Source organism: Drosophila bipectinata, chromosome 3L, assembly GCF_030179905.1.
Source record: "Drosophila bipectinata strain 14024-0381.07 chromosome 3L, DbipHiC1v2, whole genome shotgun sequence".
Classification (NCBI taxonomy): domain Eukaryota; kingdom Metazoa; phylum Arthropoda; class Insecta; order Diptera; family Drosophilidae; genus Drosophila; species Drosophila bipectinata.
Genome location: NC_091738.1, coordinates 594,766 through 621,686, shown reverse-complemented (window position 1 = coordinate 621,686; position 26,921 = coordinate 594,766). Strand labels below are relative to the sequence as shown.

Below are 26,921 nucleotides of genomic sequence, written 5' to 3'. Positions count from 1 at the left end.
TGCTTAAATAAAATCAACTGAAGCCCGAAGTAGTTGTTCCTTTTCATATTTCGTTACTGTCTTTTGGGTATTTATTGACTTTCAGTGTCTTAAAGATTAACTTCAAACAGTTTTTGGCTAAATAAAATGTAATAGTAAAATAAAGCTTGAATATAACATAAACACCTTTGGGTAAATCTCACTTCACTTAGTCTTAAGATACAAAATATATAGGAATATAAAAATATTCTCAAAAAACACAAAGATTCTTTGGTAAATCAACTAAAGCAAAAGCTACCGATGAAGCTGGAACTCATTGGGAACCGAGGAGAATTGACTGGATTGGGATTCGGGGGCTTATCTACTAACTACACACACATACTTTTCATATATTCATATGTAGGTTTTTGAACAACATTTTAGAATTCTTTATAGTAAACGTCTTAATTGCACAGTAAATGTCTTTAAAATTCGATTGCGTCAATGACAAGGAATTTGTTCAACTTTGGCTTCAATATATTCTTTTTTGTGGGGATTCCCAAGGGGGCTGGGGATCCCAGATTCCGGTTCCCCTGTCTAAGGTTCAACGCTTTGACTTGGATACTTGGCAAGCATGTTGGGTTAAATGGCAAGTGGTTGGGATGAGAGGATTAAGATTAAGGTTAGAGTTACAATTAGGCGTAATCAGGGGCAAGAGTTTCGCTTTTCTTATATAAACCTAACAACGAATTCGAGATTTCCGAGATTCCTTAAGAGCATATGTATGTGAGTATTCTCTAGGTCACTGGTTGCAAAAGTTCGTGGGTGAGTGGTGTGGGGTGAGTATTCAGAGTTCAGAAAAAAATACGTTTTAGCTTCAGCACTGGGACGGGATGCGGATGCCCTGGGTGATCGAGTTCTCCAAGACTATGTGGCAGTCGTCGAGTGGCTCCAGGATCTGAATAAGGAAGGTGAGCAGGTTTCGGCGTCGCAGGAAGCTCTCCTCCTCGTACATCTCCTGGGTGACCTTGGTTAGAGCCATCGGCTTGATGAGCCGCGTCAGCAGGTGCTCGCGCAAACTGAGGCAGATTAGAAGCTGGAACTTTCCATCTTTGCCCAGCGCAGTGCCGTTTATTTCGTCCATCAGCTGCACGTACAGTCGCCAGATGCTGGAGATTTCTCGTCGCTGGAGGCTGTTCCCGCCGCTTCCTCCTCCGCTGCCGTTGCTAAAGGAGGAGTCCATGCTGGAAGCAGAGTCCTCTAACTCCAGCTGAAGATTTTGCTCGAACAGCTCTTTGATTTTGGCTGCAAAAATAAGCTTTATTTATTTGTTTATAGGTGAGGTTCATGAGGTTCCTTACTGAAATAGTCCCAGATGTATAGATTCCTTCCAAAGAATCGCGCCGACCGAAAACCGCAAAGGAAGACCTGCTCCAGGCACTTAACCAGTCCATCATCCCCACAAAGGAGATTGGTCAGAGTGCCCACATCGCGATCCCGGCTAGGCTTGTAGTGCCACTTCACCAGCACGTTGACGCAGTTGCCCAGCTGGTGCTGGATCTCCGATGGCGACAGTGATTCCTGACGCTGAACACTGGGACTCCTGGTGCGCGGAGGTGTTCGCGTATCTGAACCTGGCACCAACTCCGCATTCTTAACACTGGTCGACACCCGTTGACCCACCAACAGCCGTTCCGTGGAGTCGTCATCCACGCCGCGACCCAGCCAGCGCCCACAAGGGAATCTGAAAACAAAAAACGAATCGTGTTACCCTTTTTCGGAGGACACAAGGAGCGGTCAATGTTTGTACTAACTTGTAGGTGTGGCCGGTGACCTCATTGCGCATCACCACCTGCTCGACCAGCCACTTGTGGCTGGGTCCCGAATTGTCGTGTCCAATTCGCATGGTTGTCAACAAACCAAGGTTCTTGTACTGAAAGAAGGGAAGACCGATTAATGAGTTATGCCGTGCCCCAATGGTGCATAATTACATGGAAGATAAACTCGAGAGATCCTTTGGGCACCGGCACCCTTTGCGTTTCGTTCATGGTGCCAGAAACCATGATCCAAACGTTGCTGGAGGTGTGGTAGGAGCCGTACTTGCGGGAGGGGAAGATCACGACGCGGTAGGGCAGCTCTGTGGGCAGGGAAGGGAACCCAAAAAGTTGGGATAAGCTTAGGCACAAGACCGGATCAACTAGCGGGACCTACTCGTTGTGGGATAGATGTTGGTAAAGCTGAAGTAGTCCACAGTGTTGAGGGTTAGAAGGTGGTACAGAAACTGCTCCTTCTCCTCTTCGCAGCGCAGAAAGGCCGAACGCTTGTAGAGCGATCGGAGGAGTCCATCGTCCGAGAGCAGAGTGCGGAAGTGGCGGCTCAATAGTTTCTTCTCCAGGGACAGACGCACCCACGCACGGGTATAGCCGATGTGGGTCTTAATATCCGCCATGGCCAACACGTTTCTGGTGGTAATGGATTTAAGTTGTGGAGTCATCCAAATAATGGTACTTTACTTACTTCACATCGAACTCTAGGGATTCAGGTAGGGGACACAGTTGCTCCAGACCGACAAACTTGTTGCGATCCCTAGAACGACTGCGATTCGGACTTGGCGGACTGTCAAAGTCAGTTTGGAATGTAGAGAGATCTGTCGAAGGAAAGGTGATATTACAAAGGCTTGACGCCCTTCTTGTTTGAACTCACAGTCCATGCGCTTCCGCATAGCATTCCAAGCCAAGGCCGGCGAGGCTGTTGCTATGGCCATCTTGCTGCTGGGACTGCTGGACACTGGCGGCGTCTGATCCGTTCCGGTGCTGTCAAGAGCTCCACGGGCCTCCTGCATCTCCAGATACGCCTGCAAATGGGCCCACAGGGCGGATTTGCCCTGCTTGTTCTGAAGGCCATGTGACCAGATCTTCTCCAGGAGGTCACACATGCTAGCTATGAGGGTATTCTCCTCGATGCCATCGCCTTTGAGACCCAAAGCTACCGCCTCGTTGCCCATTTTCTCCAGCAGCATGCGCTTGGTCTTTGACTTGATGTCCTGAAAAGCAAGTGGTACTTGTAGGATCGGACTTCCATGTGACTTCTTATCCTTACCTTTAAAAGTCGCTCCACAAAGGTCCAATTGGCCTGGGCTATCAGTGCCGGACTCACATCCGCTGTGGTTAGGTTCGCCGAGAGTCGGTTGATCGCATTGGAGCCTGAGTTGGGTTTCTGGTCCAGGGAGATTTCTCGCGCCCGCCACTTGTTGCCGTTCTTAACCCGCCGCAGGCTGTTGCCTCTGTTCGGGATGCGGATGCGGATTCGGTTTCGGATTTAGGTTGGTTGGTTGATGGAGGTTAGCGCGGATGAGTTTAGTTTAAAGTGTCGAATTTCGAACGAGAACAAAGAGACAGCGGATTAGTGGGAACTCCGAAATCGGGTCTGGGTGGAGGTTGAGGTGGATCTGAGGGATGGGGGATTTATGGGGCAGGGTGATCAGCAGGCGATAAACTGTGGGGTGCATGCGTGCGGTTACCGGCGGGGATTACGGAACGAAACGAAACAAAACGAAGACTCCGGTTAACGTTTTGGAGAATGAAGAGTTTTATTGTTACGTGCTAATGTACTAACAGAAAACAATACGGGTAGAAATAAAAATAATTCGCTAAAAAAATACGCGCGGAGACCCGGATTGGATTCAGTCCTCGGGGCCAACCACGGAGGAGGTACATAAAACAGATCTACATACAGCTAAGTGTCCATGTTGTCTATAATTAACATTAAGGTAATATCAAACATTGGCTAAGGTACAATTAGCGACCATTTTCGGGGGTTATTGGATGAGTGCGGGATGGTTACATGGGTTCGTGGATTCTTTTTGCAAACTGGGCGTGCTGGAGAGAGGATTCTTCTACTCTTTTTAAATTCTAACTGGCATAACGGGGAAACAGTAGGTACTTGGGTGCGGGAACTACCTCGAGGCGCACTCCTGGTTCAGCACGCCCTTCTCCAGCAGAGGGAAGCTGCGGAAGTAGGCGGCCCGGTTGGAGAGGATCTCGCTGGGGGGCGTCACTTCGATGTCTATGCAGTTGAGCCGCTTCTCGAAGCCCTGCTGCGAGTCCTGGCTGAGCACACATGGCTCATAGCTGCTGGCAGCGATCATGTTCTCTCCGTGACGTCGCCTGGGAATGAAAAAACGGAACGGAATCAGTAATCAGGAAGATACCCTTCTCTTTTAAGTCATTTACTTTTATGGAGGCTTAGAAACTAAATATGAACCTCTTCCAAATTTATATCGTGTGCATTTTTATCGTCGGTGCCGTTTATGAAGGAGTCTCAAGGAATTGCGTCCTGGCCAATCATACGAGCACTAATGCCTCCCAATTGAAGCCAGCGCGACACGTAAGAGGGTAAGGGTGAAGCTAATGTCCCAAGGAAAGATTTAATGCTTGTCCGCTCTAGGTTAAAGTATCGCCCCTTTTCGGAGGAAACCCACGACGGAGAATCGAAATATGATTTGAAAGGATATCGGGGCTTAAAAAAGGGTTGGCGGCCTCGCCCAAGACCGTGGCATCATAGCATGGGTGATCCTGTTCGCTGCTCGGATACCTATTTGGCAGCACTTCTTGTATTTTTATTTGTTTTTACCGGCTGACGAAATAAATATTTCTCTTTGGGCTTAAACCTATACCTGCCTGTTCTCCAAAGGAGCGTACTCACCTCAGTAACTTTACGCGCTGGTCGAAGAGCAGGAGCTGCTCGTCCGGCTGCGGCTCCCACATGGCCAGGATCTTATTATCGATGAGTGTGGCAAACATTTGAGATTCAAGGAAACGTGAAAGGAAGGCGCGATGGTGTTCCGGCTGGTCAGAGAGGAACGAGCTTTTGTCGAAGTTTTGCAGGGTCTCCCGGTTCGAGATCCAGTCGTCCCTGGCCTGGTTCGGGTAGATCACGAAGTATTCGTAGGCATGAAACATGTGCACGAATCTGTTGAGGAAAATCTCTCGCAGCGAGTTGTTGATCCGCAGGTCCTGGTAATACTGATCCACGGGATTCAGTTTCTGTTTTTCGGTTCTTCGTGGCATGGTGGCGTCGACGGCGTCCACATCCTGATAGATTCCCACCGGCGAGGACGACAGCGAAACGGTTGGGCTGCCTACCGGAGAAGCGGTCCCCCGGATACCGCCTTTCCTCCGCAGAAAATCTGCAATCCGGGGTACATGATCTATGCGCGATGGATGCGCTATGAGTGGCTGGTAGTCCACAACGCCTCCGCCGGGTGACCCCGATCCGGACAGTGTGTAGACCGTCTCCTGGAGCTGCTGGAAGCGCTCTTTGCTGCGTCGAGCGGCTTGCAGTCCGGTGGGCAGCGTGCAACTGGAGATCATGGCGTCGGGGCCACCTCCTCCGCTAGAACCTGCACTTCCAACTCCTCCTCCCAGTCCCCCGGAAGCTCTGCCGTTCCGCAAGCTCGGCTCCAGGTCGCGATCCCGCTCTACCTCGAACTTGTCCAGCACCGAGCCTATCTCGGCCATGAAGTCCTGCTTGTGGGGGAAGACGGGCAGCTCCTCCGGCAGTTGAATGTGCTTCTTATCGATGTCCACAAAGCAGAGCGCCGCTTCGCTTCCAATCTTGTGCGCCGCCTCGCATTCCGCGTGCAATCCCATTACGAAGGGCACTGGGGCGTCCAGGAAATGATGCAGCGCCGCCGGCAGGATGGGGGCGTATACGTGGGGCCATACAAACGGGAACAGTAGCGAAGTGATGCACTCACCCACGATCATGAGTCTTTGGTAGTCTGCGATAAGGGTGGCACTTGGCTTTTAATCTTGAATCACGAGTTTGAAAGTCTCTTACCTGTGGACCGGAGCAGCACCTGGTTTTCCAGCAGAACGCACGTAAGCAGCTGGATAACACACTCGACGCCCAGATACTTAAAGAGTAAGCGCAGCGGAAAATCCAGGAGAGGCAGTTCGGTAGCCAGGAGTGGTCGCTGCAGGATCAATGCAATAGCGGGCAGATGCGGCTCCGTGGGGGGCAGATAGACTCGTATGGATTTGCCCGGCTGCGGCAACATCACCTCGTACAGGATGTTATACACGTACGACTCCAAGCTGATTCCAGCACCAGGCTGGCGGGGAAGACATCTGTACAGGTTCTTGAGAAACATCTGGGCGGCAAAGGCGTAGGGGGCCTGGCAGATGAGCGAGATGCTCTTGGCCACATACAGCTTGTCCTTGTTGACGTCGTAGTAGCTTTGTGCAGATTGCGGCGCCTGGCCGGCCACCTTGAAGTGCCTGGGCAAGGACCGACTGACCGGTCCGTCCTGCTTAACCCGGGTGAGGGAGTGCGTCTGCTGGCCGTTCGACAGCTCCGTGATGAACATGCTCTGCAGTGTGTGAATGGCACCGCAGATGTTGCGATTGCGGATTTCCTCGTAGAAAACGAGGCTGAAGCCATAGCACCGTTTTCCATCCTCGCGCGTTGTGGCGAACGAGTGGAATCTCGGCTCGATGTTGTGCTTCTGCGTCCGGAAGCGGAGGCCCTGCGGGAGTGAGAGCTGGACGAAAGATAAGGGACGGGAGTTTAGTTAAATCACTCACACACTCACGCCTCAACCCTCAACCCTCAGCCCATAACACATGTGCTCAGATGCGAGCGATAAGATGCCGACCGTAGTCGTGGCATCGCCATCAATTAAAACTTTGCCTTGCTCCGCTCTCCATTTCATTCCACTCGTATCAATGAGCTGGCCAGCCATGCATGAATTTCCACCGAAAGGGCAGCCAATTGAGTTCAATTAGAATATGAATATGGATTAGGGTGAGTCGCTTTTTATGCTCCATTACCATGAATATGAAATGTATATCTTTCATAAAATTGGATGAGCTCTACAGGCATTCACATTAGGTCTTAAATCATAAAAGTAGTTAGAGGGAAAATGTAATTATAATTTTAGACTTCAAACTTATGAAGACAGAAAGACTTGATAAGATTACTGAAGATTCTCTCATAAATATATGAAAATCCCAATAGATAAGAAAGATTAAATATTTCAGTGTTTGGGGCACCCTAAAAAACAAACTCTGGATTTACCATGCATATCCCATGGGCATCGAACGGGTTCCAGGGCACGTTCTCCGGATAATGGGCGAGGGGCTTGCTTTTGTAGGCTCGATCCAGCGGCGAACAGTGCAAGTTATCGCCTAGAAATCAGGAAACTCAATAAACATCCATATAGCCTACCAGTAGCCTTCACGACTTACCAGCAAAGCGATCTGGCTCCAGGCCTGTGTCCAGATCCAGTCCACATATCACAAAGTAGTCGGCAAAGCGCGAGAATTGAGGGTCTGCATCGCGTTTGAGTTGGTTCAGTTCGGATTGAGACTGCTCCCCCGGAGAAGTGGGGGACTGGAGGGCACCACCTCCTCCACCACTTCCGCTAGCGGCATTGTTTAGCATTAGCTTGGACAGGCGACTGGTAACGACATTCTCCCGAGTGGTCATCGTTCTGCTCCTGATCCTCCCAGACCTCCTGCTCCTTTCCTCACGATTTCTTTCCTATTCCCAATCCTCAAGCCTCCATGTGTGCGTGTGTATTTTTATGTGTATGCGTGTGTATACCGTTACGCGTTCCTCTCACAGCTTCGTGCACTTTCCAATTTACAACCAATTTCTTCCGTCTGCAAAAGTCGACGTAAGTTTTTGTTTGTTGTTATTTTTTTGTTTATTTTTGGCTATTTTTTATTTTTACTTTCTACATGAGTGTTGGTCTGGTGTGAATGAGAGCGGGGGAGAGAGTGTATGCAAAATTTTCTATGCCAATGTCGTCTCCGTCCACCACCAATCGCAACAACAACAAAAGCGAGCACTACGCGACCGTTTATCCACCCCCTCTATCACTTCTCCTACCAGAGGGTACGCGTAATTGTTGAGGCCGCGACACTCCGTTTAAAACTGGGTTAACAACTAGCAGCCACCACTCGCGTCTTTGTTTGGCTCCATGGACAGCTGGGCAAATACAAATACCTCGATTTTTGGCGAAAAACAAACTACCTGCGGTGGGAGGCCTTCGATTCAACTATCGATAAATTTTATATACCAATCGATTGTTTGCAAATTAAAATAATAATTTGAAATTCAATCTGGCGTTTGCTATTGCTCTATGGCATTTGAAGATTTATACTCGAAAGAATATTGTATATAATGGTCCTCAAATACTAAATTAATAAAATTTGGATATTAACCTTTTTTGCCCATCTCTACTTTTATCGATTTAGTTCAAAGAAACCTCGTTGGATCCAGTTCAGAGGCAGGAGGCGGGGGCAACAAAACGAATATGGAACCGGTTCCGGAGCTCAACGACCTGACGTGAAAAAGTGTATCACATAACATTTCACATTAAAATTGGAACGTAAATTGTTCGCCCCGTCGAGATAGAATATTTGGCCTGAAAATTGTTAGTAGAAGGTGTTGGAGAAGAAGTCAAACGCCAGGAAACGCAACCTCGACAAGGCAAAATCAATAATCGACCTCTGGATGTAAGTGGACTCACACGCAGACCACGAGACCACGAGTTGTGATGCACTCGTCGCTCAACTGGACCTCGCGCCTGATCTCGCGTGCTCTCCGCAGCAGCTTCTCCACTCTTTTAGAGACCGCCACCGGTGGCGGAGGAGCTGCAGCGGCCAAGGGTACCGTGAAGTCGGGATCCGCATCGGGGCCAGAATGTGGAGCAAACCCCTCAAAGCCTCGCTTTGTTTCTGTGGTGTGTGGCTTCGCTAAGGACAACCTACGGCACAAGTACCGCCCCGGAAAGTATGGCGAGGACTCGTGGTTCAAGGCCTCCACGGAGCAGGCGGATGTTATGGGCGTGGCCGATGGAGTGGGCGGTTGGCGCAGCTATGGTATTGATCCCGGAGAGTTTTCGTCCTTCTTGATGCGCACCTGCGAACGATTGGTGCACTGCAGCCACTTCAACCCGCAACGCCCGGTCAACCTGCTGGCCTACAGTTACTGCGAGCTGATGGAGCAGAAGAAACCGATCCTGGGTAGCAGCACAGCCTGCGTGTTGATCCTAAACCGCGAAACTAGTACCGTGCACACAGCCAACATTGGCGACAGCGGCTTCATCGTGGTGCGACAGGGCCAGGTGGTGCACAAGTCAGAGGAGCAGCAGCACTACTTTAACACCCCCTTCCAGCTTTCCCTTCCGCCCCCGGGACATGGACCCAACGTCCTTAGCGATAGTCCCGAGTCGGCGGACACCATGAGCTTTCCCGTCAAGGACGGCGATGTGATTCTCATTGCCACCGACGGAGTGTTCGACAACGTCCCCGAAGATCTTATGCTGCAGGTGCTCAGCGAGGTGGAGGGTGAACGTGACCCCGTCAAGCTGCAGATGACAGCCAACAGCCTGGCCTTGATGGCCCGCACATTGTCGTTGAACAGCGAGTTCCTCTCGCCGTTCGCCCTGAGCGCCAGGAGGAATAACATCCAGGCGCGTGGTGGCAAGCCCGACGACATCACCGTAGTCCTGGCCACTGTGGCAATGTGAGATGTCCTCCCCCCTCTTTAGTGTTTAGTGTTTACTTGTAGTCCGTACGTGTTTAGTTAGCTTTAGGAGCCTGTTTCGTGGTTCTGTCTACCGTTTAAGCTGCATGTTGAGATTGAAGACGAATATTCAAACGAAGACGAGGACAAGCGACTTTTGATTGTTAGTTACATATATACGAGTCAACTCATTTTCGAACCAATCGACAAACTAATTCGACGCATCCTGGTGAGCGACCCACGCCTTGCATTGTATACATAACTCTTGCTATAAGTAGAAAAAATCCAAATCCGGACGAATTGTGGACAACGGTCTGTATCAGTCTCAAGCGATCTCTGTCGTCAGAGGCGTTCCAATCGCCGCGAAACAAACAAAAACAAACAGATTGCGAAACCTAAGCCCGATCGGATCCGGATAGCAGGGTCCAGATTCCGGCCCATGGATGCCATCTGATTAAGGACTGAGGATTAGCCATTTAGCCAGGTGTACTGTCTTGATGTGAAGCTACGATTATTGTCGATATGTACTCACTGATATTGCGACCCAATAAAATTATTCATTTAAAACACAACGATCCGAATTGTAATCATTTCGAGATAAATTCAATAAACAAATATATAAAAATAAAAATAAAAACAAAAACTCGAATACGGCGTTCTTTCTAATTGCTTAGATTAGCTTCATGGCCAGAAAGATGTAAATTAATAGGCACAGTGGAGGGGACATTAATAGAATTATCATTCTTTTTAAATGGGGCTAATTTAGGATCTACATTTGTTTTTCTATATGTATATATAAATGCTATAAAAATATATACATAGGTGAGAATTTATAAACAAATATGCATTTCTTATCTCGAAGAAGTCGTTTATAGTTACGTGACGACGCGTATACGTAGTTTATTTAAAAAGTGAATAATATAATACAAATATTTGAAAAGTAAATAATAGCAACTAAAAAATAAACAATGGACTTTACAATTACAAAAAAGTACTTTTTTAATGATTAATTGTAGTATATTTTGGTTTTGATAAAAACTTTAAACATTTTTCAATATTAAATGTTTTAAATTTATTTAGTTAAAAAGAACTAAAAGTGCATTCTTAATAAGGATTTGATAAAATTAATAAAACAATTGCGCATTAATGTCCCTGAAAATAGGTACATTTTGGGACAGCCCATGGCATCTTTGGTATTTCGCACATTTGAATGTACGGTCTCACTGAACATACGGAAAAACAAAAACACGGTGTAACAAGAATTTTACAAGTATTTAAAAGTGGATTAAAAGCTTCTTGGAAGAAAAATTAGGGAGAGACTATTTCAGATCCCATACAAAAAGGGGCGCAGGTCCAGGGAACCTGCTCCTTACGTCCCAGCACTCCTGGGATGCCTGCCATGAAACTCTACAAGCTGACCACCCACACCCGAGGGTGCAACAAATCATACGGTAACCAAATTATAAAAACAATCAACAAACTATCGTTGTTTACACTGTTTATCATCAGATGCCGACCTGGTCATGAATCTAAAGGACCACCCAAACGCCAATGTTGGCGACGTGGTGGAGATCTATGCCCCGGATGATGAGAATGGTACCCACCTGCTGCTCCAGATCACAGAGTTCAACGTGAACGCTGGCAGGGACGTAATAAGTATTGAATCCGGCATTGCCGCCGCCTTCAAGATGCGCGCCTACTCCAATGTGGTGATGCGCATAGTGAATCCTGCGGATGTGGCCCTGGACTCCATAGAAATAACCTTTAAGGACCAATACATGGGACGCTCCGAGATGTGGCGACTAAAAACTTACTTGGTAAGAGGGTTGACTGAAGTGGAGTCATTACAAGACTATTAACTTACTCTTCTTTAAAGACGGACACCTGCGTTTACGTGAATAAGAAGATCGACTACAATGACATGCAGATCCGGTGCCAAGTGTACGAGATGTGGTCGCAGGGTGAACGGGTAGCCAGTGGCGTCATTACGGAGGACACCAAAATCGTTTTTCGAAGTAGCACCTCCATGGTGTACCTCTTTCTGCAGATGTCCTCGGAGATGTGGGACTTTGACATCCATGGGGACTTATACTTCGAGAAGGCGGTCAATGGATTTCTCACGGAGCTCTTCCAGAAGTGGAAAAAGCTGAGCTGCAACCACGAAGTGACCATTGTCCTTTTTTCGCGCACTTTTTACGCTGCCAAGAGCCTGGACGAGTTCCCCGAACACATGCGTGACTGCCTCCAGTTGGATTACAAGGGCCGCTTCTACGAGGATTTCTACCGGGTGGCAATCCAAAACGAGCGTTGCGATGATTGGTGCACGGTACTGGGGCAACTGCGCAAGCTGTTCACCTCCTACCAGGTGCCTATTCAGCCAAATCTTTGAAGAGAATCTTTAATCCATTACCAATCCTTGCAGGCCACAGTTCTGCGCTATCACGAAAGGGAGCACATGAAGATCCCCCCAGCCACCAATTCCACAGCCACTCAGGGAAATTTCCTAGAGGTTCTCAACATCTCGCTCAACACATTTGAGAAGCACTACCTGGACAGAACCTTTGACCGCACAGGTCAACTGTCTGTGGTGATTACCCCCGGAGTAGGGGTTTTCTCCGTGGATCGGGAGCTGACAAACATCACCAAGCAGCGGATCATCGATAATGGTGTGGGTAGTGACTTGGTTTGCGTCGGGGAACAACCTCTGCACGCTGTGCCCCTACTGAAGTTCCACAACAAGGACACCACGCTCACCTCCGCTGACGACTACTCCTTGCCGCACTGGATCAACCTGAGCTTTTACTCGACAAACAAGAAGATTGCCTATTCCAGTTTCATCCCCAGAATCAAGCTGCCCCTTTTCGGATCAACGCTGCAGGACGCCAGCGAGGGGGGCGAGGACAATGAGCGTCACTTCCTAAGCTGCAACCAATCGGAGTACAAGCACAACCACCTCTTCGACTACGACGCTTACGATGAACAGATTTTCCAGCCGCTGCCGGCACAGAGTACTTGGTAGGCCACTCCTCTTCGGTTCTTTATTCATTCCTAATACCGTTTTCAACCACCAGTTCTCTGCAACGAGTGGTGAGGGCCAAGAAGACCTCAGTCCCAAGCCTGGAGACGTATGCCTACAACAACGAGTGGGAGAACCTGACACCCACCCAGATTCCAGCCATTCGCCGCAAGATGTCCGACCCAGATATTCATCATGGCACATCCGCAATGCTGGCAGCTTTGGTATGAAAAATATAGTTATTTCTGAAAGAAAGTTCACCCCATTACCTCCTTGGTTTGCAGCAACCGGATGCAACTAACCTTTCCGAATCTCTGGCCTCGGAGAAGAATTCCCGACGCACGATTGTCAGTATTGCACCCATTGTACGTCCCGGCAGGGCGCTCATCAATCCCTTCGATCCTTCGCAAGTCACCATAAAGCTGACTTCGAACCGACGCCGCTGGACACACATCTTCCCCAAGGGTCCGACCGGAGTGCTTATCCAACAACATCACTACCAGGCTGTTCCGGCAAAAAGCTCACAAGCGGGCCAGCACCAGCACCAGAAGCCCTTGCAGCCGCTTCAGCAGAATGGCAGTAACAACAATAACGAGCCGGAGGAGTACGGGGGCGAGAACGGAGAGCAATACGATCGGGTGTCCAGTTATTCGATGCTGAGCAAGTCCGTCTCATCACAGAGCGAGGACAAAATCGATTGTGAGGAGCAAGTGCCTACTTCTTGTAATATGTCCTGATTCAAAGTATCCTTTCACAGTTTTTAAGCGGCGCCAGAACTCGTTTATGAATGCTCTTCCCGCCAACGTGCCCAACTTGACGGCCACGCAAGCCAAATCGTATCTCTGGGGAGCAACCGGAGAGCAGGAATGGACACCGGCAATTACCACAGGTAAGTGTTGGGCAAACAGTAGGAGATGCTATCGCGGCGGGAGCAACCGCTAAAAACTCCGCAAAACGGCAGGGTACCAGCCAGTGAGTCTTTGATTCTTGAGCGAAAATGTTCCTGATCCTGGTGATACTGATGACGAGCCCCATTGGGGCAACGGGGAGCTTTGAGCAACCGGCCCAACTCGCCCAGTTTATGGACAGGATAGGACGAGTGTACCGTCTGACGGCGTTTACCGTGGCAAGCAGCGTGGATGCGGTAGATCCCACCTACCTGGACGGCCTCTATCGCCAGTTGCGAAGCAACGCCTCCAACCACTTCAACCTGCTCCCGCAGATGACGGCAACGAACGCAGAGGACACACATTTGAAGTTTAGTGCCATCCAGGATGAGGAAACAGTGTACTTGGTGTTTGCAAGGAACCACACTGACGCAATTATAGAACTCCAAGCCAAGAGGGCCAGGGGAAGGCGCTACTGCAAGACAATATTCCTCCTAAGAGATCCGATTAATCGTACGGATCTGGCTCACTTCTTTGAGCTCCTTTGGCGGCTGCAGTTCAGATCCGCCTTGGTGGTGGTCGCGAACCGCAGGTTCTACCAGATGGACCCCTATCCCCAAATCAGGATCATTCGGATGCGAAAGTTGGCAGCGTATGACCCGCTCCACCTCTTTCCATCGCCGAACGCGAAAAACTTTCAAGGATACCGACTGCGGGTGCCAGTTCAGCAGGACATCCCCAACACCTTTTGGTGGATAAATCTTCAAAAGAAGCAGTGGCACCTCGACGGCTTGGGTGGTACCCTCATCACTAGGTTTATGGCCCACTTGAACGTGTCCTTGGATCTCTATCCCCTAACGGTAAATGGGTCCGATTGGTTGGACCGGGATGCCCTTAATGGGCTGATTATTCAAAATAAGATCGAGATGAGCCCGCATCTGTACGATACCATTCACCCAAACAGCCAAGTGGACTACTCCTATCCCACCTTGATGTCGGAACGATGCTTCATGGTACCGCTGGATAACGATATCCCAAGGAACCTCTACGTGTTCATGCCCTTCCGGAGCTATCTTTGGACTTGTTTAATCATCACCTCGCTCATTTTGCACTTCGTCTATGTGCGGAGATTGGTGAAGAGCTCCCAGATTTGGGCAGCCTTGGGGTTACCAGGAGCCGGCCACCGTAGATCCAAGAACACCAAGCTCAGTAGCCTCGTATCCAGTTCCCTGATCCTGTTGGGGATCTTCATTCTGGGGCAGAGCTACACCACCAGACTCACTTCCTTTTTAGCGGTTACCCTGACTCAGAAACCGGCGGGCACTTTGGAGGAGATCTTCAAGCTGCCCAACCGCATCCTGGTAGTACCCTCAGACGTGGAGATCATCGTGGGGTCGTTGGGCCACAGCGAGGAGTTCAAACGAAAGTTTACCTTCGCGGATCAAGCCACATTCCAGTCCAAGCGCATCGCAATGGACCCAGAGTACATCTATCCGATTAGCAAAGTCCGCTGGATGTTCTTCAACATCCAGCAGCGATACCTGCGGAAGAAGCGCTTCATCCTGACCGAAACATGTCAGGGAACCTTCCCCTTTCAGTACCCCCTGAGGGTTGACTCGCATTTCAAGGATCCACTGCACCGGTTCCTGCTGAAGGTGCAACAAAGCTCACTGGACAAGATATGGTTCGAGACTGCCTACCGCCATGCCCACTTCATGGGCTACCTGCGGGACTTCTCCACCCTGGCGCAGTTGGAGGAGACGCTTAGGATCAGGCCGCTGTCTCTGAAAGTCCTTTGTCCGGTCTTTAGTTTATTCCTCTGCGGAATGCTGGGCAGCGGAGTTGCTTTTCTCGTCGAGATCCGCAGCAGCTTGGGGTGCAAGATGAAAGGAAAGCCACCGCCTACTAACCGCAACCCGGGGACTCAATCTTAAGCCTAATCCGCATACAAAGTAGCTCATTTTTAACCGAAAAAAAACAAATCGAAATTATTTAAACGAATATAAAGTCTAATCTAAGTTTACGTATGATTCACACTCTCCCCCACCACCACCACCACCACCGCCACAAAACAAACATCACCAACCTCGAATGAACCACGATCGGACCTAACCCAACGAATCGAAATTTGCAACCCATCATATCCGTATCCGTATCCGTATTCCCATCGAACCCACTCCGAATCCATTGCTCCTCTAGCCAAGCATCTGCGGCCGATCGTCGAGGGCGAGCATCATCATCTGGGCGACCTGGAGGCTTTAGAAACGGCCTCGCCCCCCGACCCTCTGGAGGCGGAGGCGGGCGGCGGAGGAAGAGGAAAGATCATCATAGGTTTGGACAAAAACAATTCACACCACTTTTGAACTCTGTACAAAGCATTAGTAATGCATCCAAAACCACACTCAAAAATACCCGAAACACACTCGCCACCAACACACGATTAGCTATCTATCTACACACTATATAGTCTTTCGATCTCTGCCTTTATGGAGCTTGTAGTTGGAGTTCAAGGAGACCTACGTAGGGGTTTACCTTGCCTGTATTTATTTTCCGCTTTTGCATAGAAAATATATTTAAGAGGGGGTTAAGAGTATTTTTGATAAAGGTTACTTATTTTTGTATATTATTCCATCAGTTTTTATTTTTAGAAATATCATTTTTCAGAATTATATAGCCAGCTCAGTAGTTTATTAAAAAAGGGAGATTATTTTTATCAGAGCTAGCTCTTATCAGTTTTATTTTTAAACTTTGTACACAAATAGTTTAAGTAATTCTATAGAATTTAAAGCCTGAACTTTGATAAACAAATTATTTAACTTTGTTTAAAGGGAAATCAGATATATAGCAGAACTATTTGCCTAAGGGAGGGGACTTGGCCCTTACTCTAGCCCCAAAGTCTGGGACCTACCCTGTAGATTATCTGCTTTGCACTCCCCTGTTTAACCGCTTTCGAAGTCCTGCCCCTGCACCACCCCTATGCATGTAGCTCCACATCCATTACCAATAATAGTCTTATCCTAGTGAGTAGTTGCACCACCTGCACACCCCACCACACATCCATCGGAGAGGCGGTTGATAACCCCGATGCTCGGGCCACTTTTGGAGATGGGAGCATGTTGGTTCAAGGAAGCATGTGCCACGCATGTTGTCGTTGTGTAGTTTTGTAGAAACTTAGTATGCTTGCCACTCGCCCGCCCACTCGCCCCGCCCACTTGTGTTATGTTCGCACGCCAACCACACGCTAACTAAAACCACTCACCCACATCCGTTGGTGACAGAAGCGAAGCTCCGCCCGGACGGGAGCTCCTACCACCACCCACTCCTTTGGTTATGATTTCCGTAGACTTCTAGCTTGAGCGATTTTGATTTACACACCTGTACCGGCGTTGGCTTTCTCTTTGTTCTCTCTGACCTCTGACCCCGTATCCGAGAGTCCTCCTGCTAATACCGGTGGATCCGTTTGCAGGCGTTGACTGGAAGTCGCTGACCATCCCCGCCTGCCTGCCCATTACCACGGACTATTTCCCGGACAAGCGGTCGCTAAACAACGACTATGTCATTACGGACTACACCCTGTTGCCGGACGACGTGAACCACGACTACGCCCAGAGCCGGGCTGTCTACCGGAAGCCCCTTTCCACGGAGGAGGTCTGCAAGGAGATTGTTTCGCAGCGCCTGGCCCAGGGCTTCCAGCTCATTGTGGTGGACGAGAAGCCCTCGAATGGGGGCGGGTGCTCCTCCTCCTCCGCGGTGCTGCCTGTGAAGCCGCCATGCGAGATTAAGAAGGAGTACCTCCTCTCGATCGGACGCATCTTCCACAAGATCTCGTTGAGTGGCTCTGTGATCACCGTGACCGGCTACAGACCCCGGTAAATGAGGATATCTTCCGGTTTAGAAACGGTTTTATGGTCTTCCTTTTCAGGCACCCGTATCCCCCCATTAATGTGGACTACCGCTACCGCTTCCACGCTCCACAGCACGAGACCTACGAGATCTCCGGGGTGAACTTCACCACCGAGAAACTGGAGAACTTTAACTGGAATCACATGGATCTCTACATCTGTACGCGAGGGGATGTGGATTATCCACTAATGGAGGTAACTAGTGTCCTTATTCTTATCCTTATCTTATTTGAAACTAAATGCTAATCCTATCCAATAGAGCTTGAAGTACTGGCGGTATCGGATGTACTTACTCCCAAGGGAGAACATCGTGAACAAGATTGCGAGCTGCCAGCGCTGCGACATCTTCCCCGACGCCACGGCGGACAACACACAGGATCAGGTGGAGGACTTTGTCCGGCTGATCGAGGCGGTCAGCAAGCTGAAGCGCCAGTTTGCCCGGAAGGCGAGAGTAAGAAATGCGACTCCACCCCACGTCAATATTTGTGTATTTGTGATCCGTTGCGTTAATTCTGTAACTCCGTTCTGTCTCCTCATAGACTAATCTTCTAGACTGCCACAGCATCCTTTTAAAAAGCTTATATTATCGGATCTACTGATAATATATGATACTAATATGTACACATTTAAAGAGGTTTCCTTTGGAAGGAACCCTCTTTTGTGTCAAGGCAGGTCTAGGTAGTCCAGATGGGTATTTACTTAATTATCTAACTTGCATCACAAAGACAGCTTCTGTGCCCCCATTCGCCCCTGATGTATCCGAGTATCTCTCGCCTCACTCTTCCAGGACAGCCCCATCGCCCACAGCATAACCAAGCGACGACACAGTACCAGCATTATATCCAGGCCTCAGCCTAACCAGGTTATCTACTCTTAGCCTTAAGCTCTTGATCTTGATTTCATTTCATTCAGACCAGCGCACTTTTGTACAGTTTCTTGCGTTATAGTTTCATAGTTTTGATCGATATAGTGGATATCTGGTGGACAAGATGCTCATATAACTCTTTTGTCTCTCTTTAAATGTGCCTCCCTATCTGTCTTCCTGCCCCAAACCGTATCCAACTCCTCAGGGACTCATGAACTCTCCGTTCCGGGAGAGGGTCGGCAGCAACCGGCTGCCGGAGAAGCGACCCAGGTTTTTATATCGATTCCAAACACTAATTAGATCTAAGGACCCCCCTGTATTATCCCCTGTACACGCTCATACCTAGAAACACACACAATATCACACTCACCCCACACCCCCGAACACCTGAACACTGTACTCGCATTTGTAAAAGCCAGGAACCGTAAGGATAATTGGTTACTTTTACTTATTAATTTACTTACACTAGTTAGTCATTAAGATTAAGCTTGATTTACGGTCTCTGGTACTCGCACGTTTGCCGGGAGTTTGGTTGGCTGATGGTTCTAGTTGTTGTGCTCCCAGGACACCAGGACACCCCGGAGTCCTGGGCCTAGCCTAGCTGTATATTTGTCCTTGCCGGTTTGTTGTATGGTTTCAGTTTGTATCCTTTCTGTTGCGTACTCGTAGTCCTTTTGTTTTACTCTGCATCCGAGCCCGATGGCTCCGCGTTGACGTTGTTCCTGGTTACTCGCCTCCTAACTCCTTGTTCCAACTTTAGAGGTTTTGTTTGTTAGGTTTACGTACCTTTTTTATTATTATTTAATTTGGTATTTGGCTTTCAGCAGCATGACACACCTAGACTCACTGAAAAGCATCATAATCAATTAAACTCACAGCAGCAAAGGTTTGTGCCACTCCCAGGGCCAGCGGGGCCTGCCCCGTCCTGGTTCCGTTTACGTATCTCATCACCACTCTCGACTAATCCCCACCAAGAATCATCCCCGAAAAACCTAACCCGCATAAAGCAATTGGCCCACAGAATCCTCTGACCCGAATCCAGACACTCGCATACCCAACATGGAAGAGGACATTGATATACAGTGCCCCTGTCCTGCCAGCATCTAATCTTGTTCTTTGTCCTCCCACGCCAGCATTAACGTTCGCCCCAAGCTGGAGAACGGCCGGATTCCGCGCAACTTTCCCGCCACAGATGCTGTGCCTGCTGCGGGGATCGCCGCCAGAGATGACCAGGACGATGGGTGAATATTATACTTCTATACCTAAAACATGGATAATAATGTCCCTACTTTGTAGATTCCCTGTGGACATCAAGTTTAGCCCCAATGCCACGCTCGCTGAGATTTTCGAAGCCATGAAGCATCCCGTGACAGGAGTGGGTTACTTCTCCAAGACCCAGTCGCTGCCCTCGTGCACCTTCATCTCCTACGATGCCCTGATGTGGCTGAAGACGCGCCTCAACAACGGCCGCCATCCCTTGGAGCTGCTGGAAGCCATGCGAAAGTATGTTTGCGGGAAACGAATGCATCCTTGAACTAAAATGTTTCATTTAGGGAGCGAATGATCTGTCACGCCTCTGGGGACTGGAACAAGCCCGTGGTTCCGGGCTTCGTCTTCTACTATGTGGTGCAGCAGGACAAAAATTCCAAGGGTATACCCGTTGTCTCCCAAGGACTGCGTCCCTTTTCATACAAAGATGTTCCTTCCAGATTATGCCCAGCCGCTGAACGACTACAGTGCCTTTGTCAACGAGTGGTTGGAAATTGAGTTCCAGGGCTGCAGCTTCCTGTGGCACGACGAGCAAGTAGCCACGCCAGTTCCCAACTTCCTGAGAGAGTCACCAGCGCCCCAGTCCTGGACGGATGCCAGCAGTAACAGCAAGTGTTCCAAACTTTCACTTGGCACAAAAATAATTCAAAATCTTCATTTCAGAACGCGTTTACCGCCAGTCCCACTTGGAGATTGATGTCAACCAGAAGAGCGATCGGATGGAGTGGGGTCATGTGAAACACCACACTGTCCTGCAGCCTGGATTTGCCTTTGAGATTGTTGTGGAGTGGGTCACCTCATCAGGACCCATAGTCGCCGATTTGGTACAGAAATTAAAGCAGAATCTTCTTGAAACTTTGGTTCCTAACTTTTCCCTATTTTCAGATTGGAGGTTGGATGCGGAAGGCGAATCAGTTCAATTTCCTGGTCTCAGTACCAGCCGATCCCATGGCAGAACCCTTCACAAGGAAATCGGATCCTTTAAGGGGTCCCATTTTCATTCCACTTTGCACCACATTCCTGCCCGATGGAGCTGCACTATTTGAGGGTATCTTTAGATTGATTTCGGGAATCGAGAGATATTTAAACTTTTCCTATTTGTTCTTCAGAATTCCCAGAGGAATCTCGTTCGGATCGAATGCTGTTCCTTCAGGAAGCCATTTTGTCCAAGTTCGGTTTCCTGCCCTGTGTTCTGGAGAAGAAGTACACCGTGGGCAAGGATGTGAGTGTGAATTTAAATAATTTTTAAGATTTTCCTAATTTTATAACGATCCAAACAGCTTCCCAAGGAGTACCAGTATGTGCACTGCACAGGCAACATGTTTGCCTTGATACGGTAAGGATCTAAATCTTTGAATCATTACTTTCTTTTAACATCCTTATCCCCTGAAGGTGCGCCACCAACAGCAACACCCAGGTGGAATCTCCAATCCACCAGGAGGAGGAGGCCAATTTCACGCGATGCGTCTATGGCCACACCAACAACACCAATGTTCCCAAAAAGGTGGGCTTCCTGTGGGCCTGGAACCACATGATTCCCAACAAGAAGTGGAAGGCCCAGACCATCAACAACTCCGCGGACGGCGAGCTCTTCCAGCTGAAGCTGCTCAAGGATTTCCGAGAGTTCTGCTCGAATGGTGACCACCGCCTGGCCACGTTCTGGGCGCAGTCCCAGGAGATAAAGCGCAAGGCCCAGAAGTTTGAGTTCAACAACAATAACAACGATGAAGTGAAGCCTAAATAGTTATTAATTTTAAAAACCAAACCAAATGTTGATAAAAATTGTAAATAAACGACTAGATAAGTTCCGTTTTGAAATTTGCATCGAACTCTCCTCAGATTCTTCCTAGAATTGCATTTATTTATCGAAATAAACTCAACACGTACATGATTTTCGAGGGAAAGAAATGTTGTGGGAATACACATTGGATAAGCTAAGGGTTCTGTGTTTTCGATCATCCCTTCGGTAAATAAGACATTGCATTATATAGGTGGATCCTTGACTAAAGCTAATCTATGAGGCCCCCCTCTCCGGGGGCTTGCTGGCATTCTAATTGTGACTGGCTTGCGTGGTGTTATGGGGTATACGGTTTACTGGTGCTGTTAGTGGTGCTTCGGTTGCGACTACTCTGCTGGTGATTGTTGTTAAATGCTTTGGTATGCTGGTGGCCACAAGGGCGTCTTAGTTGTCCTTCAGATAAGTGGTCAGCTGCAGGCGGTCCCTCGCCAGCCAGGCGGCATTCAGGCGAATCGTCTCCACCGCCTGGGACACGGTGCGCTCGGTGCCAGGGATCGGGTTTGCCTTGAAGAAGTCCTCCACTTCCTTGGCTCGCTCCTCGGAGGCAAAGTTCTCGATGAGATACTTAATCAGTCGGGATAGCAGAAAACCGCCCTGCAACATAGATCGTTTGTTAGGATTCAGTTGTACACGATTTGAGAGCTCCACCCACCTGATAGCGTTCCAGGAGCTGCTTGTTGTTTTCTTTGAAGAATTCCCAGGCCATGTCACGACCCTTGGGATTAATGGCTACCGCGACTATAACGAAAACCGAGTCCTGGGCGCGCACTTCACCCTGAAACAACAAATTCCAAGTAAAATTTTGGACAAATCTCCTTAAGATCTCGGAATACCCACCGACATCGCAAAGTCAATGACGCGGCGCAACAGCTTCACATCGCCGCTGCAGCCCAAGGCCCGGGAGATGCGGTCCTGCTCCTCATGCAGGTCGGTGGCCCTGTACAGGTTGAGCATTTCTTCAAAGATCTTCTCGTCGCCGTCTTGCAGAACAGCCTTGTAGCAGGTCGTCCGCAGATCGGCTGGCAACAAGCTGGTTCCATTCACGTGGCTTCGGAAGCGGTGGCGTGCCACCTCGATAACCTCGTCGCTGCGGAAGGAGACCAGGCGGGTGAGCACCAGGCTTCGCAGCAACGTATCAAGATGGTTCTCGCCGTCGCGAGCCTCCCAGCCCAGACGAGTGGCCACCGGCTCGTAGAGACTCCGGCCGAAGCGGTGGAAATCGTCCATGAGATCCGTGTGCGAGATGAGGATGTGCAGGTTGGTCAGGGAGTTGGTGATGGCGGTCCACACGGTGTAGTTGGTCTCGTTGCGGTAGGAATCCACCAGGGCCAGAACCTCAGCGGTGCCCGCATGCCCCGCCTGCACCATGGCAAACATATCGTCGATCAGTCCCAGACGATCGAGCGGCGGAAGCTCCATCTTCTCCACGGCGGGCATCAGCTGTTCCAGCATCTCCGCCGAGTACCGGGTGCGGTAGTAGCCCACGGTTCCCGGATTTATCTTGATCCAGTCCTGCTCTTCCACATTTTCCAGGATCACCTCCATGTAGGGCTTGTCCAGCAAGAAAGTTTTCGCTATTCCAGTGGGGTTCTTCGATGTGGACACCGACACTGGAACCACCCAGAGGCAGTCGTCGCCCTGCTCGGCCGTCGAGCCGTCGGCAGTGAACTTGCACTGCCGCAGGCGCAGCAGCCGTTGGTTCTCCCCCTTCTGCTCTGACTCTACGCTGACCACCGGGAAGCCCTTGTGCTGCGTCCACGACGACATGACGTCGGCAACCTTCTTCGAGGAGGCCTCCTGCAATGCCGTCCACAAGTCCTCGGTGCAGGTGTTCCCGTACTGATGGCGGGTGAGGTACAGGTTCATGCCCTTCCTGAAGTCATCTTCGCCGATGTAGTCGTGCAGCATGCGGATCACCGATGCCCCCTTGTTGTAGCTAATCTCGTCGAAGATCTCGTCGATCTCAGAGGGATGGCCCACGGGCACCTCGATGGGGTGGGAGTTCTTCAGGGAATCAAGCTCCAGGGCGCGCGTGTACATGTCCGTCACGAACTGCGTCCAGATGTCGTACTCGGGGAAGAGATGATGCACGCACAAGAACTCCACAAACGAGGCATAGCCTTCGTTCAGCCACAGGTGGGTCCACCACTCCATGGTCACCAGGTTGCCTGTAATAGAGACAAGTTTATTACTTAGTAAGAGACTGTTAAGATTTAATGGGCACTTTAGAAGCTCCTAATTTTAATCAAACCAACTATAATCTGGCTACGATTATAGCCATTGATTGGCCATAAAAAGAGATGAGAACACCGCTTACCGAACCACTGATGGGCAATCTCGTGGCCCACCGTTAGGGCGATGGATTGCTTCCGCATCAGAGAAGTGTTTTTGGGATCCACCAGCACAAAGGTCTCCCGGTACGTGACCAGGCCCCAGTTCTCCATGGCACCAGCGGAGAAGTCCGAAATGGCGATGAGGTCCATTTTGGGAAGGGGGTAGGCGATGTTGAAGTAGTCCTTGTAATAGGGCAGCACCTTGGTGGCCACCTCCAGAGCGAAGGTACCCTGCTCGCGCTTTCCAACGGGTGTGAATACCCTGACCAACACCCCATCGTCCGACTTGCCCTCCACGTAGTCGTATTCGCCGACAACGACGGCCACCAGATAGGTGGACATAACAGGCGTGCGATCGAACCGCACCCGACGTAGTCCGTTTGGCAGCGGATCCTCCTTCAGGACGGGCATATTGGAGAGAGCCACCCTGTCCTTGGGCACCTCTAGGGTAATGTCGAAGGTGGCCTTGATCGCCGGCTCATCCCAGCAGGGGAAACAGCGCCTGGCGTCCGTGGCCTCGAACTGGGTGACTCCCGCGTACCGTTCCTCGCCGGTGGCCGTGAAGTACTTGCTCCGGTAGAAGCCTTTCATCTTGTCGTTCAGCTCTCCGGTGAACGTCATGTACAGCACGCCGGCGGTCTCTGCTGGGATTTCCTTTGTGAACTGCAGCGTCGCCGTCTCATTCTCCACCGAATAGACGATCTTCTCCGGCTTCACTTTGCTGCACTCGAACTGCAGTTCCGCCGAATCGATGGTGATGTCCAGGGCATTGAGGGTTATTTGGCTGGTGGGCTCCTTGACCTGCAGGATGGCCAGAAGAGGTAAAAAACCCGTTAGATGATCAAGCCAAACCCAAAAATAATAAACAGTTAAGGGGGAAAGAGAGTAGGTAGGGGTAGTAAGCACCGAAAAAAATTTAGATTTCTAAAAATTATCACCTTTCTATAACTGAATTTTTTGATTTTGAGTTAATTTTTAACTTTAGAAATATTTAGAACCACTGCCTTATATGATGTATTTTTGGATAAAAATAAATAAAGACTTTGTTCTTTCAGTGCATGGACAGTTACTTCAAGGTCGTAGAAATGCGGCTTTCTTGCCTTTGTAGTGGATTTCCGGCTTAAACCAAGCAATCAAAACGGTCAAAACGAGTTTTTTTTTGGCGAAACCCATACTCTGCTGAAGATCGGGTCCAGCCGAATGACTTGGGTGAATGGGAATGTAATTCTTTTACCTGTCGAGTGGGTGCTAAGCGGGTTTCCAATTTGCATAAACTTGCAGTTATGCAAGTTTTTTTTATTTTTTAGAAATAAACAAGCAAATGCTTTTATGAAATAAATTATTCAAGATATATCTTCAATACCTGACTAAATTAATTAAATCGAAGCCTTATTTTTAAACTTTTCTCTCAAATCATACGAGGCATTATCTTATTTAACTAATAAATTTAAAAGTTGTTTAATAGTATCTTAAATAAAAGTATTTTTTAACCATAAACCTATATAAACCATGTATTTTTAATGGTTCAACTTGTCTCGAAGGACCAAAACCCCGAATGTAGGGTGTTTGAAGTGCGTCCTGGCCAAGTAATACAGTTTCCGCTATTGACGCAAACAAAACGTAAACAAAATCTACCGTTATGAGCGGCGGGAGCAAAAAAAGAGATTGGTGCAAATAAATTTTGCGCGGTACCCCCACCATATTGCCAGTCATTCCTTCTGCGCGACAAAGCCATTGTGCTTTCCAGTGGGTGTATGCATATAGAGATACATATTATCCATTTGCCAGATTGTGGATCTACGTGCATGCAAATTGCAGCATAAAGAGAAATGCCAGCAATAGCAAGGAGAATGTCCGAGTCTTTATTTTTATATTTTTTTGCACACGTCAGAGGAAAAAGTTCGCACAGTGCGCAGCAAACTAAAGTTACAACAATAATGGGAAAGTGAAAGTGGCCGGATGGGAGAAATGGAAAGAGACGGAGGGTAGCAACAGAGTTTGAATTTTGAAACTACTGGGCCTTATTGATGGCTTGATACGGGAGTCCAAAGGGACTGCCCTTCACATACTGATTCAAATACTCACATGAACTTGTACTATGGTCTTGCCCGTAAAGGTGAAAGCCGTCAGGTCGGGCTGCAGGATCAACTCGTAGTGGCGTGGCACCACGTTCGTGGGCAGTCTCTCGAACTCTGCTTTCGGAGCCATCTTGCGCTGGTGTGAGTCCTCTTTCAGGATTTGTGGCTGCTGGCTGTGGATTCCTCTGCGCTGCTGGCACGTATGCTGCGGATGTTGATTCTCGCCTGGTATAACGTCCGCCGATGTGTGGGCTAGGATGGCACGGTACTGACTGCACAAGTCCCCGAGCAACGGAGCGTCGCTGTTCTTCAGAGGAGCTCCAAGTGACACGGAGGAGAAGTCCCGGTAGAACTGTTTCTGCACCTTCACGAATTGCTTGGAGGAGATCAAGGCGTTCAGGTGGCCGGTCTCTGCTCGGAAACGGGCGTTAAAAGCTGTCTTATCGGGAGTTAAGAGTCTTCGGGAATTATTGGGAGTCCGACGATTATGGCTAGCAACGACGCTTCTCCGGCTATTTTCGCCCGAGTGTCTTCTGTTATCGCTAGGGTTTGTTTTTAGTAGTAGCAACACGGGACTGTGGGTGGTGGCAGCGGCGGGTGGTGGAGAAAAGTTGTGGATAAGTCTGGCAGCTGGAAGGGGGACAAGAATCGAGCTGATGTTAGGCACTTTGGGGCAGATCAAAGCGTTAAATGCAACTGATAAGCGTTGTTATTTGATTATTTTTTTGCAAGGCGGAGAGCGGGGGTGGTGGTCAGGCGAAAACCTCTCTCACCTTCGCACAGATGCTCCTGAAAATCGGAGTTGGCCTTGGCTAGGTCCAAGTTAAGTTTGCCAAACTCTGCAATAACAAAAGCAAGCAACTGTGATGCGTTAAAACCCCTGATTCGGCTGAGAAAAAACACAATATGCGGCGGGCGGCAAGAGCGAATAACACGCTTCGACAATCGTTAATCGGCACAGTCAGCAACAGCTGATTGCCGCCCCCTCTCCCGCTATCACTCTGTGGCATTTATAAATGCTAAATGAAAACCATTGTGTAATCACCGTTTTTCAGCTTCCAGGCCTGCTTGGCGGTGCGAATGCCGCCTTTCAGTGCATTTTTGTACATGACTCCTCACGCAAACAATAATAAATAAAAATAAAAACAACTCGAACAACGCAACTCTATTGCGTATATCGTCTATCGAAATAATTGGATATTTACCAACACTGCAATAGCTGGATAAACCGTTTTTTTTTGGTAGATCAAATTATTTAAAATTAAAATTTAATTTTTA

General features: G+C 49.0%; 5 protein-coding genes and 1 long non-coding RNA gene across 22 annotated transcripts; 4 read left to right on the top strand and 2 right to left on the bottom strand.

Moving 5' to 3' along the window:
- Positions 1-58: 58 nt before the first annotated feature.
- pns (DENN domain containing pinstripe) lies at positions 59-8,018 on the bottom strand. 4 transcript variants are annotated; one of them, XM_070279268.1, is made up of 14 exons: positions 7,697-8,018; positions 7,209-7,625; positions 7,039-7,148; positions 5,800-6,502; positions 4,663-5,740; positions 3,918-4,124; positions 3,058-3,241; positions 2,662-3,001; positions 2,476-2,605; positions 2,170-2,420; positions 1,950-2,095; positions 1,773-1,891; positions 1,320-1,702; positions 61-1,263 (listed from the first exon to the last, which is right to left on the bottom strand). In XM_070279268.1, exons 2-14 carry the CDS (start codon positions 7,447-7,449, stop codon positions 836-838), a joined length of 4,320 nt encoding a protein of 1,439 aa, XP_070135369.1. In that variant the 5' UTR covers positions 7,450-7,625; positions 7,697-8,018; the 3' UTR covers positions 61-835. The 4 variants fall into 4 exon arrangements, with proteins under 4 accessions (XP_070135371.1, XP_070135369.1, XP_070135370.1 ...); XM_070279269.1 differs by having other exon boundaries at positions 7,855-8,018; XM_070279270.1 differs by lacking the exons at positions 7,039-7,148; positions 7,209-7,625; positions 7,697-8,018 and adding an exon at positions 6,554-6,572 and having other exon boundaries at positions 59-1,263.
- Positions 4,146-4,630, top strand: LOC138926188 (uncharacterized). The gene is made up of 2 exons (XR_011442563.1): positions 4,146-4,352; positions 4,405-4,630. It is a non-coding gene; the product is annotated as an uncharacterized lncRNA (long non-coding RNA).
- A 243-nt stretch (positions 8,019-8,261) lies between the features above and the next one.
- LOC108126365 (protein phosphatase PTC7 homolog) lies at positions 8,262-10,067 on the top strand. The gene has a single exon (XM_017242915.3). It carries the CDS (start codon positions 8,525-8,527, stop codon positions 9,497-9,499), a length of 975 nt encoding a protein of 324 aa, XP_017098404.2. The 5' UTR covers positions 8,262-8,524; the 3' UTR covers positions 9,500-10,067.
- A 641-nt stretch (positions 10,068-10,708) lies between these two features.
- Positions 10,709-21,256, top strand: Iml1 (GATOR complex protein Iml1). 12 transcript variants are annotated; one of them, XM_070280377.1, is made up of 22 exons: positions 10,709-10,946; positions 11,005-11,312; positions 11,372-11,860; positions 11,918-12,510; positions 12,567-12,735; positions 12,796-13,210; positions 13,269-13,400; positions 15,598-15,729; positions 16,865-17,267; positions 17,321-17,495; positions 17,560-17,751; positions 18,088-18,162; positions 18,993-19,051; positions 19,299-19,406; positions 19,462-19,668; positions 19,719-19,816; positions 19,875-20,042; positions 20,098-20,258; positions 20,320-20,482; positions 20,544-20,656; positions 20,715-20,770; positions 20,827-21,256. In XM_070280377.1, exons 1-22 carry the CDS (start codon positions 10,886-10,888, stop codon positions 21,176-21,178), a joined length of 4,629 nt encoding a protein of 1,542 aa, XP_070136478.1. In that variant the 5' UTR covers positions 10,709-10,885; the 3' UTR covers positions 21,179-21,256. The 12 variants fall into 12 exon arrangements, 10 of the variants coding, with proteins under 10 accessions (XP_070136478.1, XP_017098288.2, XP_070136483.1 ...); XM_017242799.3 differs by lacking the exon at positions 18,993-19,051 and adding an exon at positions 18,371-18,435; XM_070280379.1 differs by lacking the exons at positions 15,598-15,729; positions 18,993-19,051 and adding an exon at positions 18,371-18,435 and having other exon boundaries at positions 10,710-10,946.
- Ir62a (Ionotropic receptor 62a) lies at positions 13,413-15,591 on the top strand. Its single transcript, XM_017242811.3, has one exon. It carries the CDS (start codon positions 13,509-13,511, stop codon positions 15,330-15,332), a length of 1,824 nt encoding a protein of 607 aa, XP_017098300.2. The 5' UTR covers positions 13,413-13,508; the 3' UTR covers positions 15,333-15,591.
- Psa (puromycin-sensitive aminopeptidase) lies at positions 21,240-26,823 on the bottom strand. Of its 3 annotated transcripts, XM_017242809.3 has the most exons (7): positions 26,689-26,767; positions 26,417-26,482; positions 25,651-26,273; positions 23,550-24,366; positions 22,070-23,400; positions 21,885-22,007; positions 21,240-21,826 (listed from the first exon to the last, which is right to left on the bottom strand). In XM_017242809.3, exons 1-7 carry the CDS (start codon positions 26,750-26,752, stop codon positions 21,617-21,619), a joined length of 3,234 nt encoding a protein of 1,077 aa, XP_017098298.2. In that variant the 5' UTR covers positions 26,753-26,767; the 3' UTR covers positions 21,240-21,616. The 3 variants fall into 3 exon arrangements, with proteins under 3 accessions (XP_017098298.2, XP_017098295.2, XP_017098297.2); XM_017242806.3 differs by lacking the exon at positions 26,417-26,482 and having other exon boundaries at positions 26,689-26,823; XM_017242808.3 differs by lacking the exon at positions 26,689-26,767 and having other exon boundaries at positions 26,417-26,572.
- Positions 26,824-26,921: the final 98 nt, after the last annotated feature.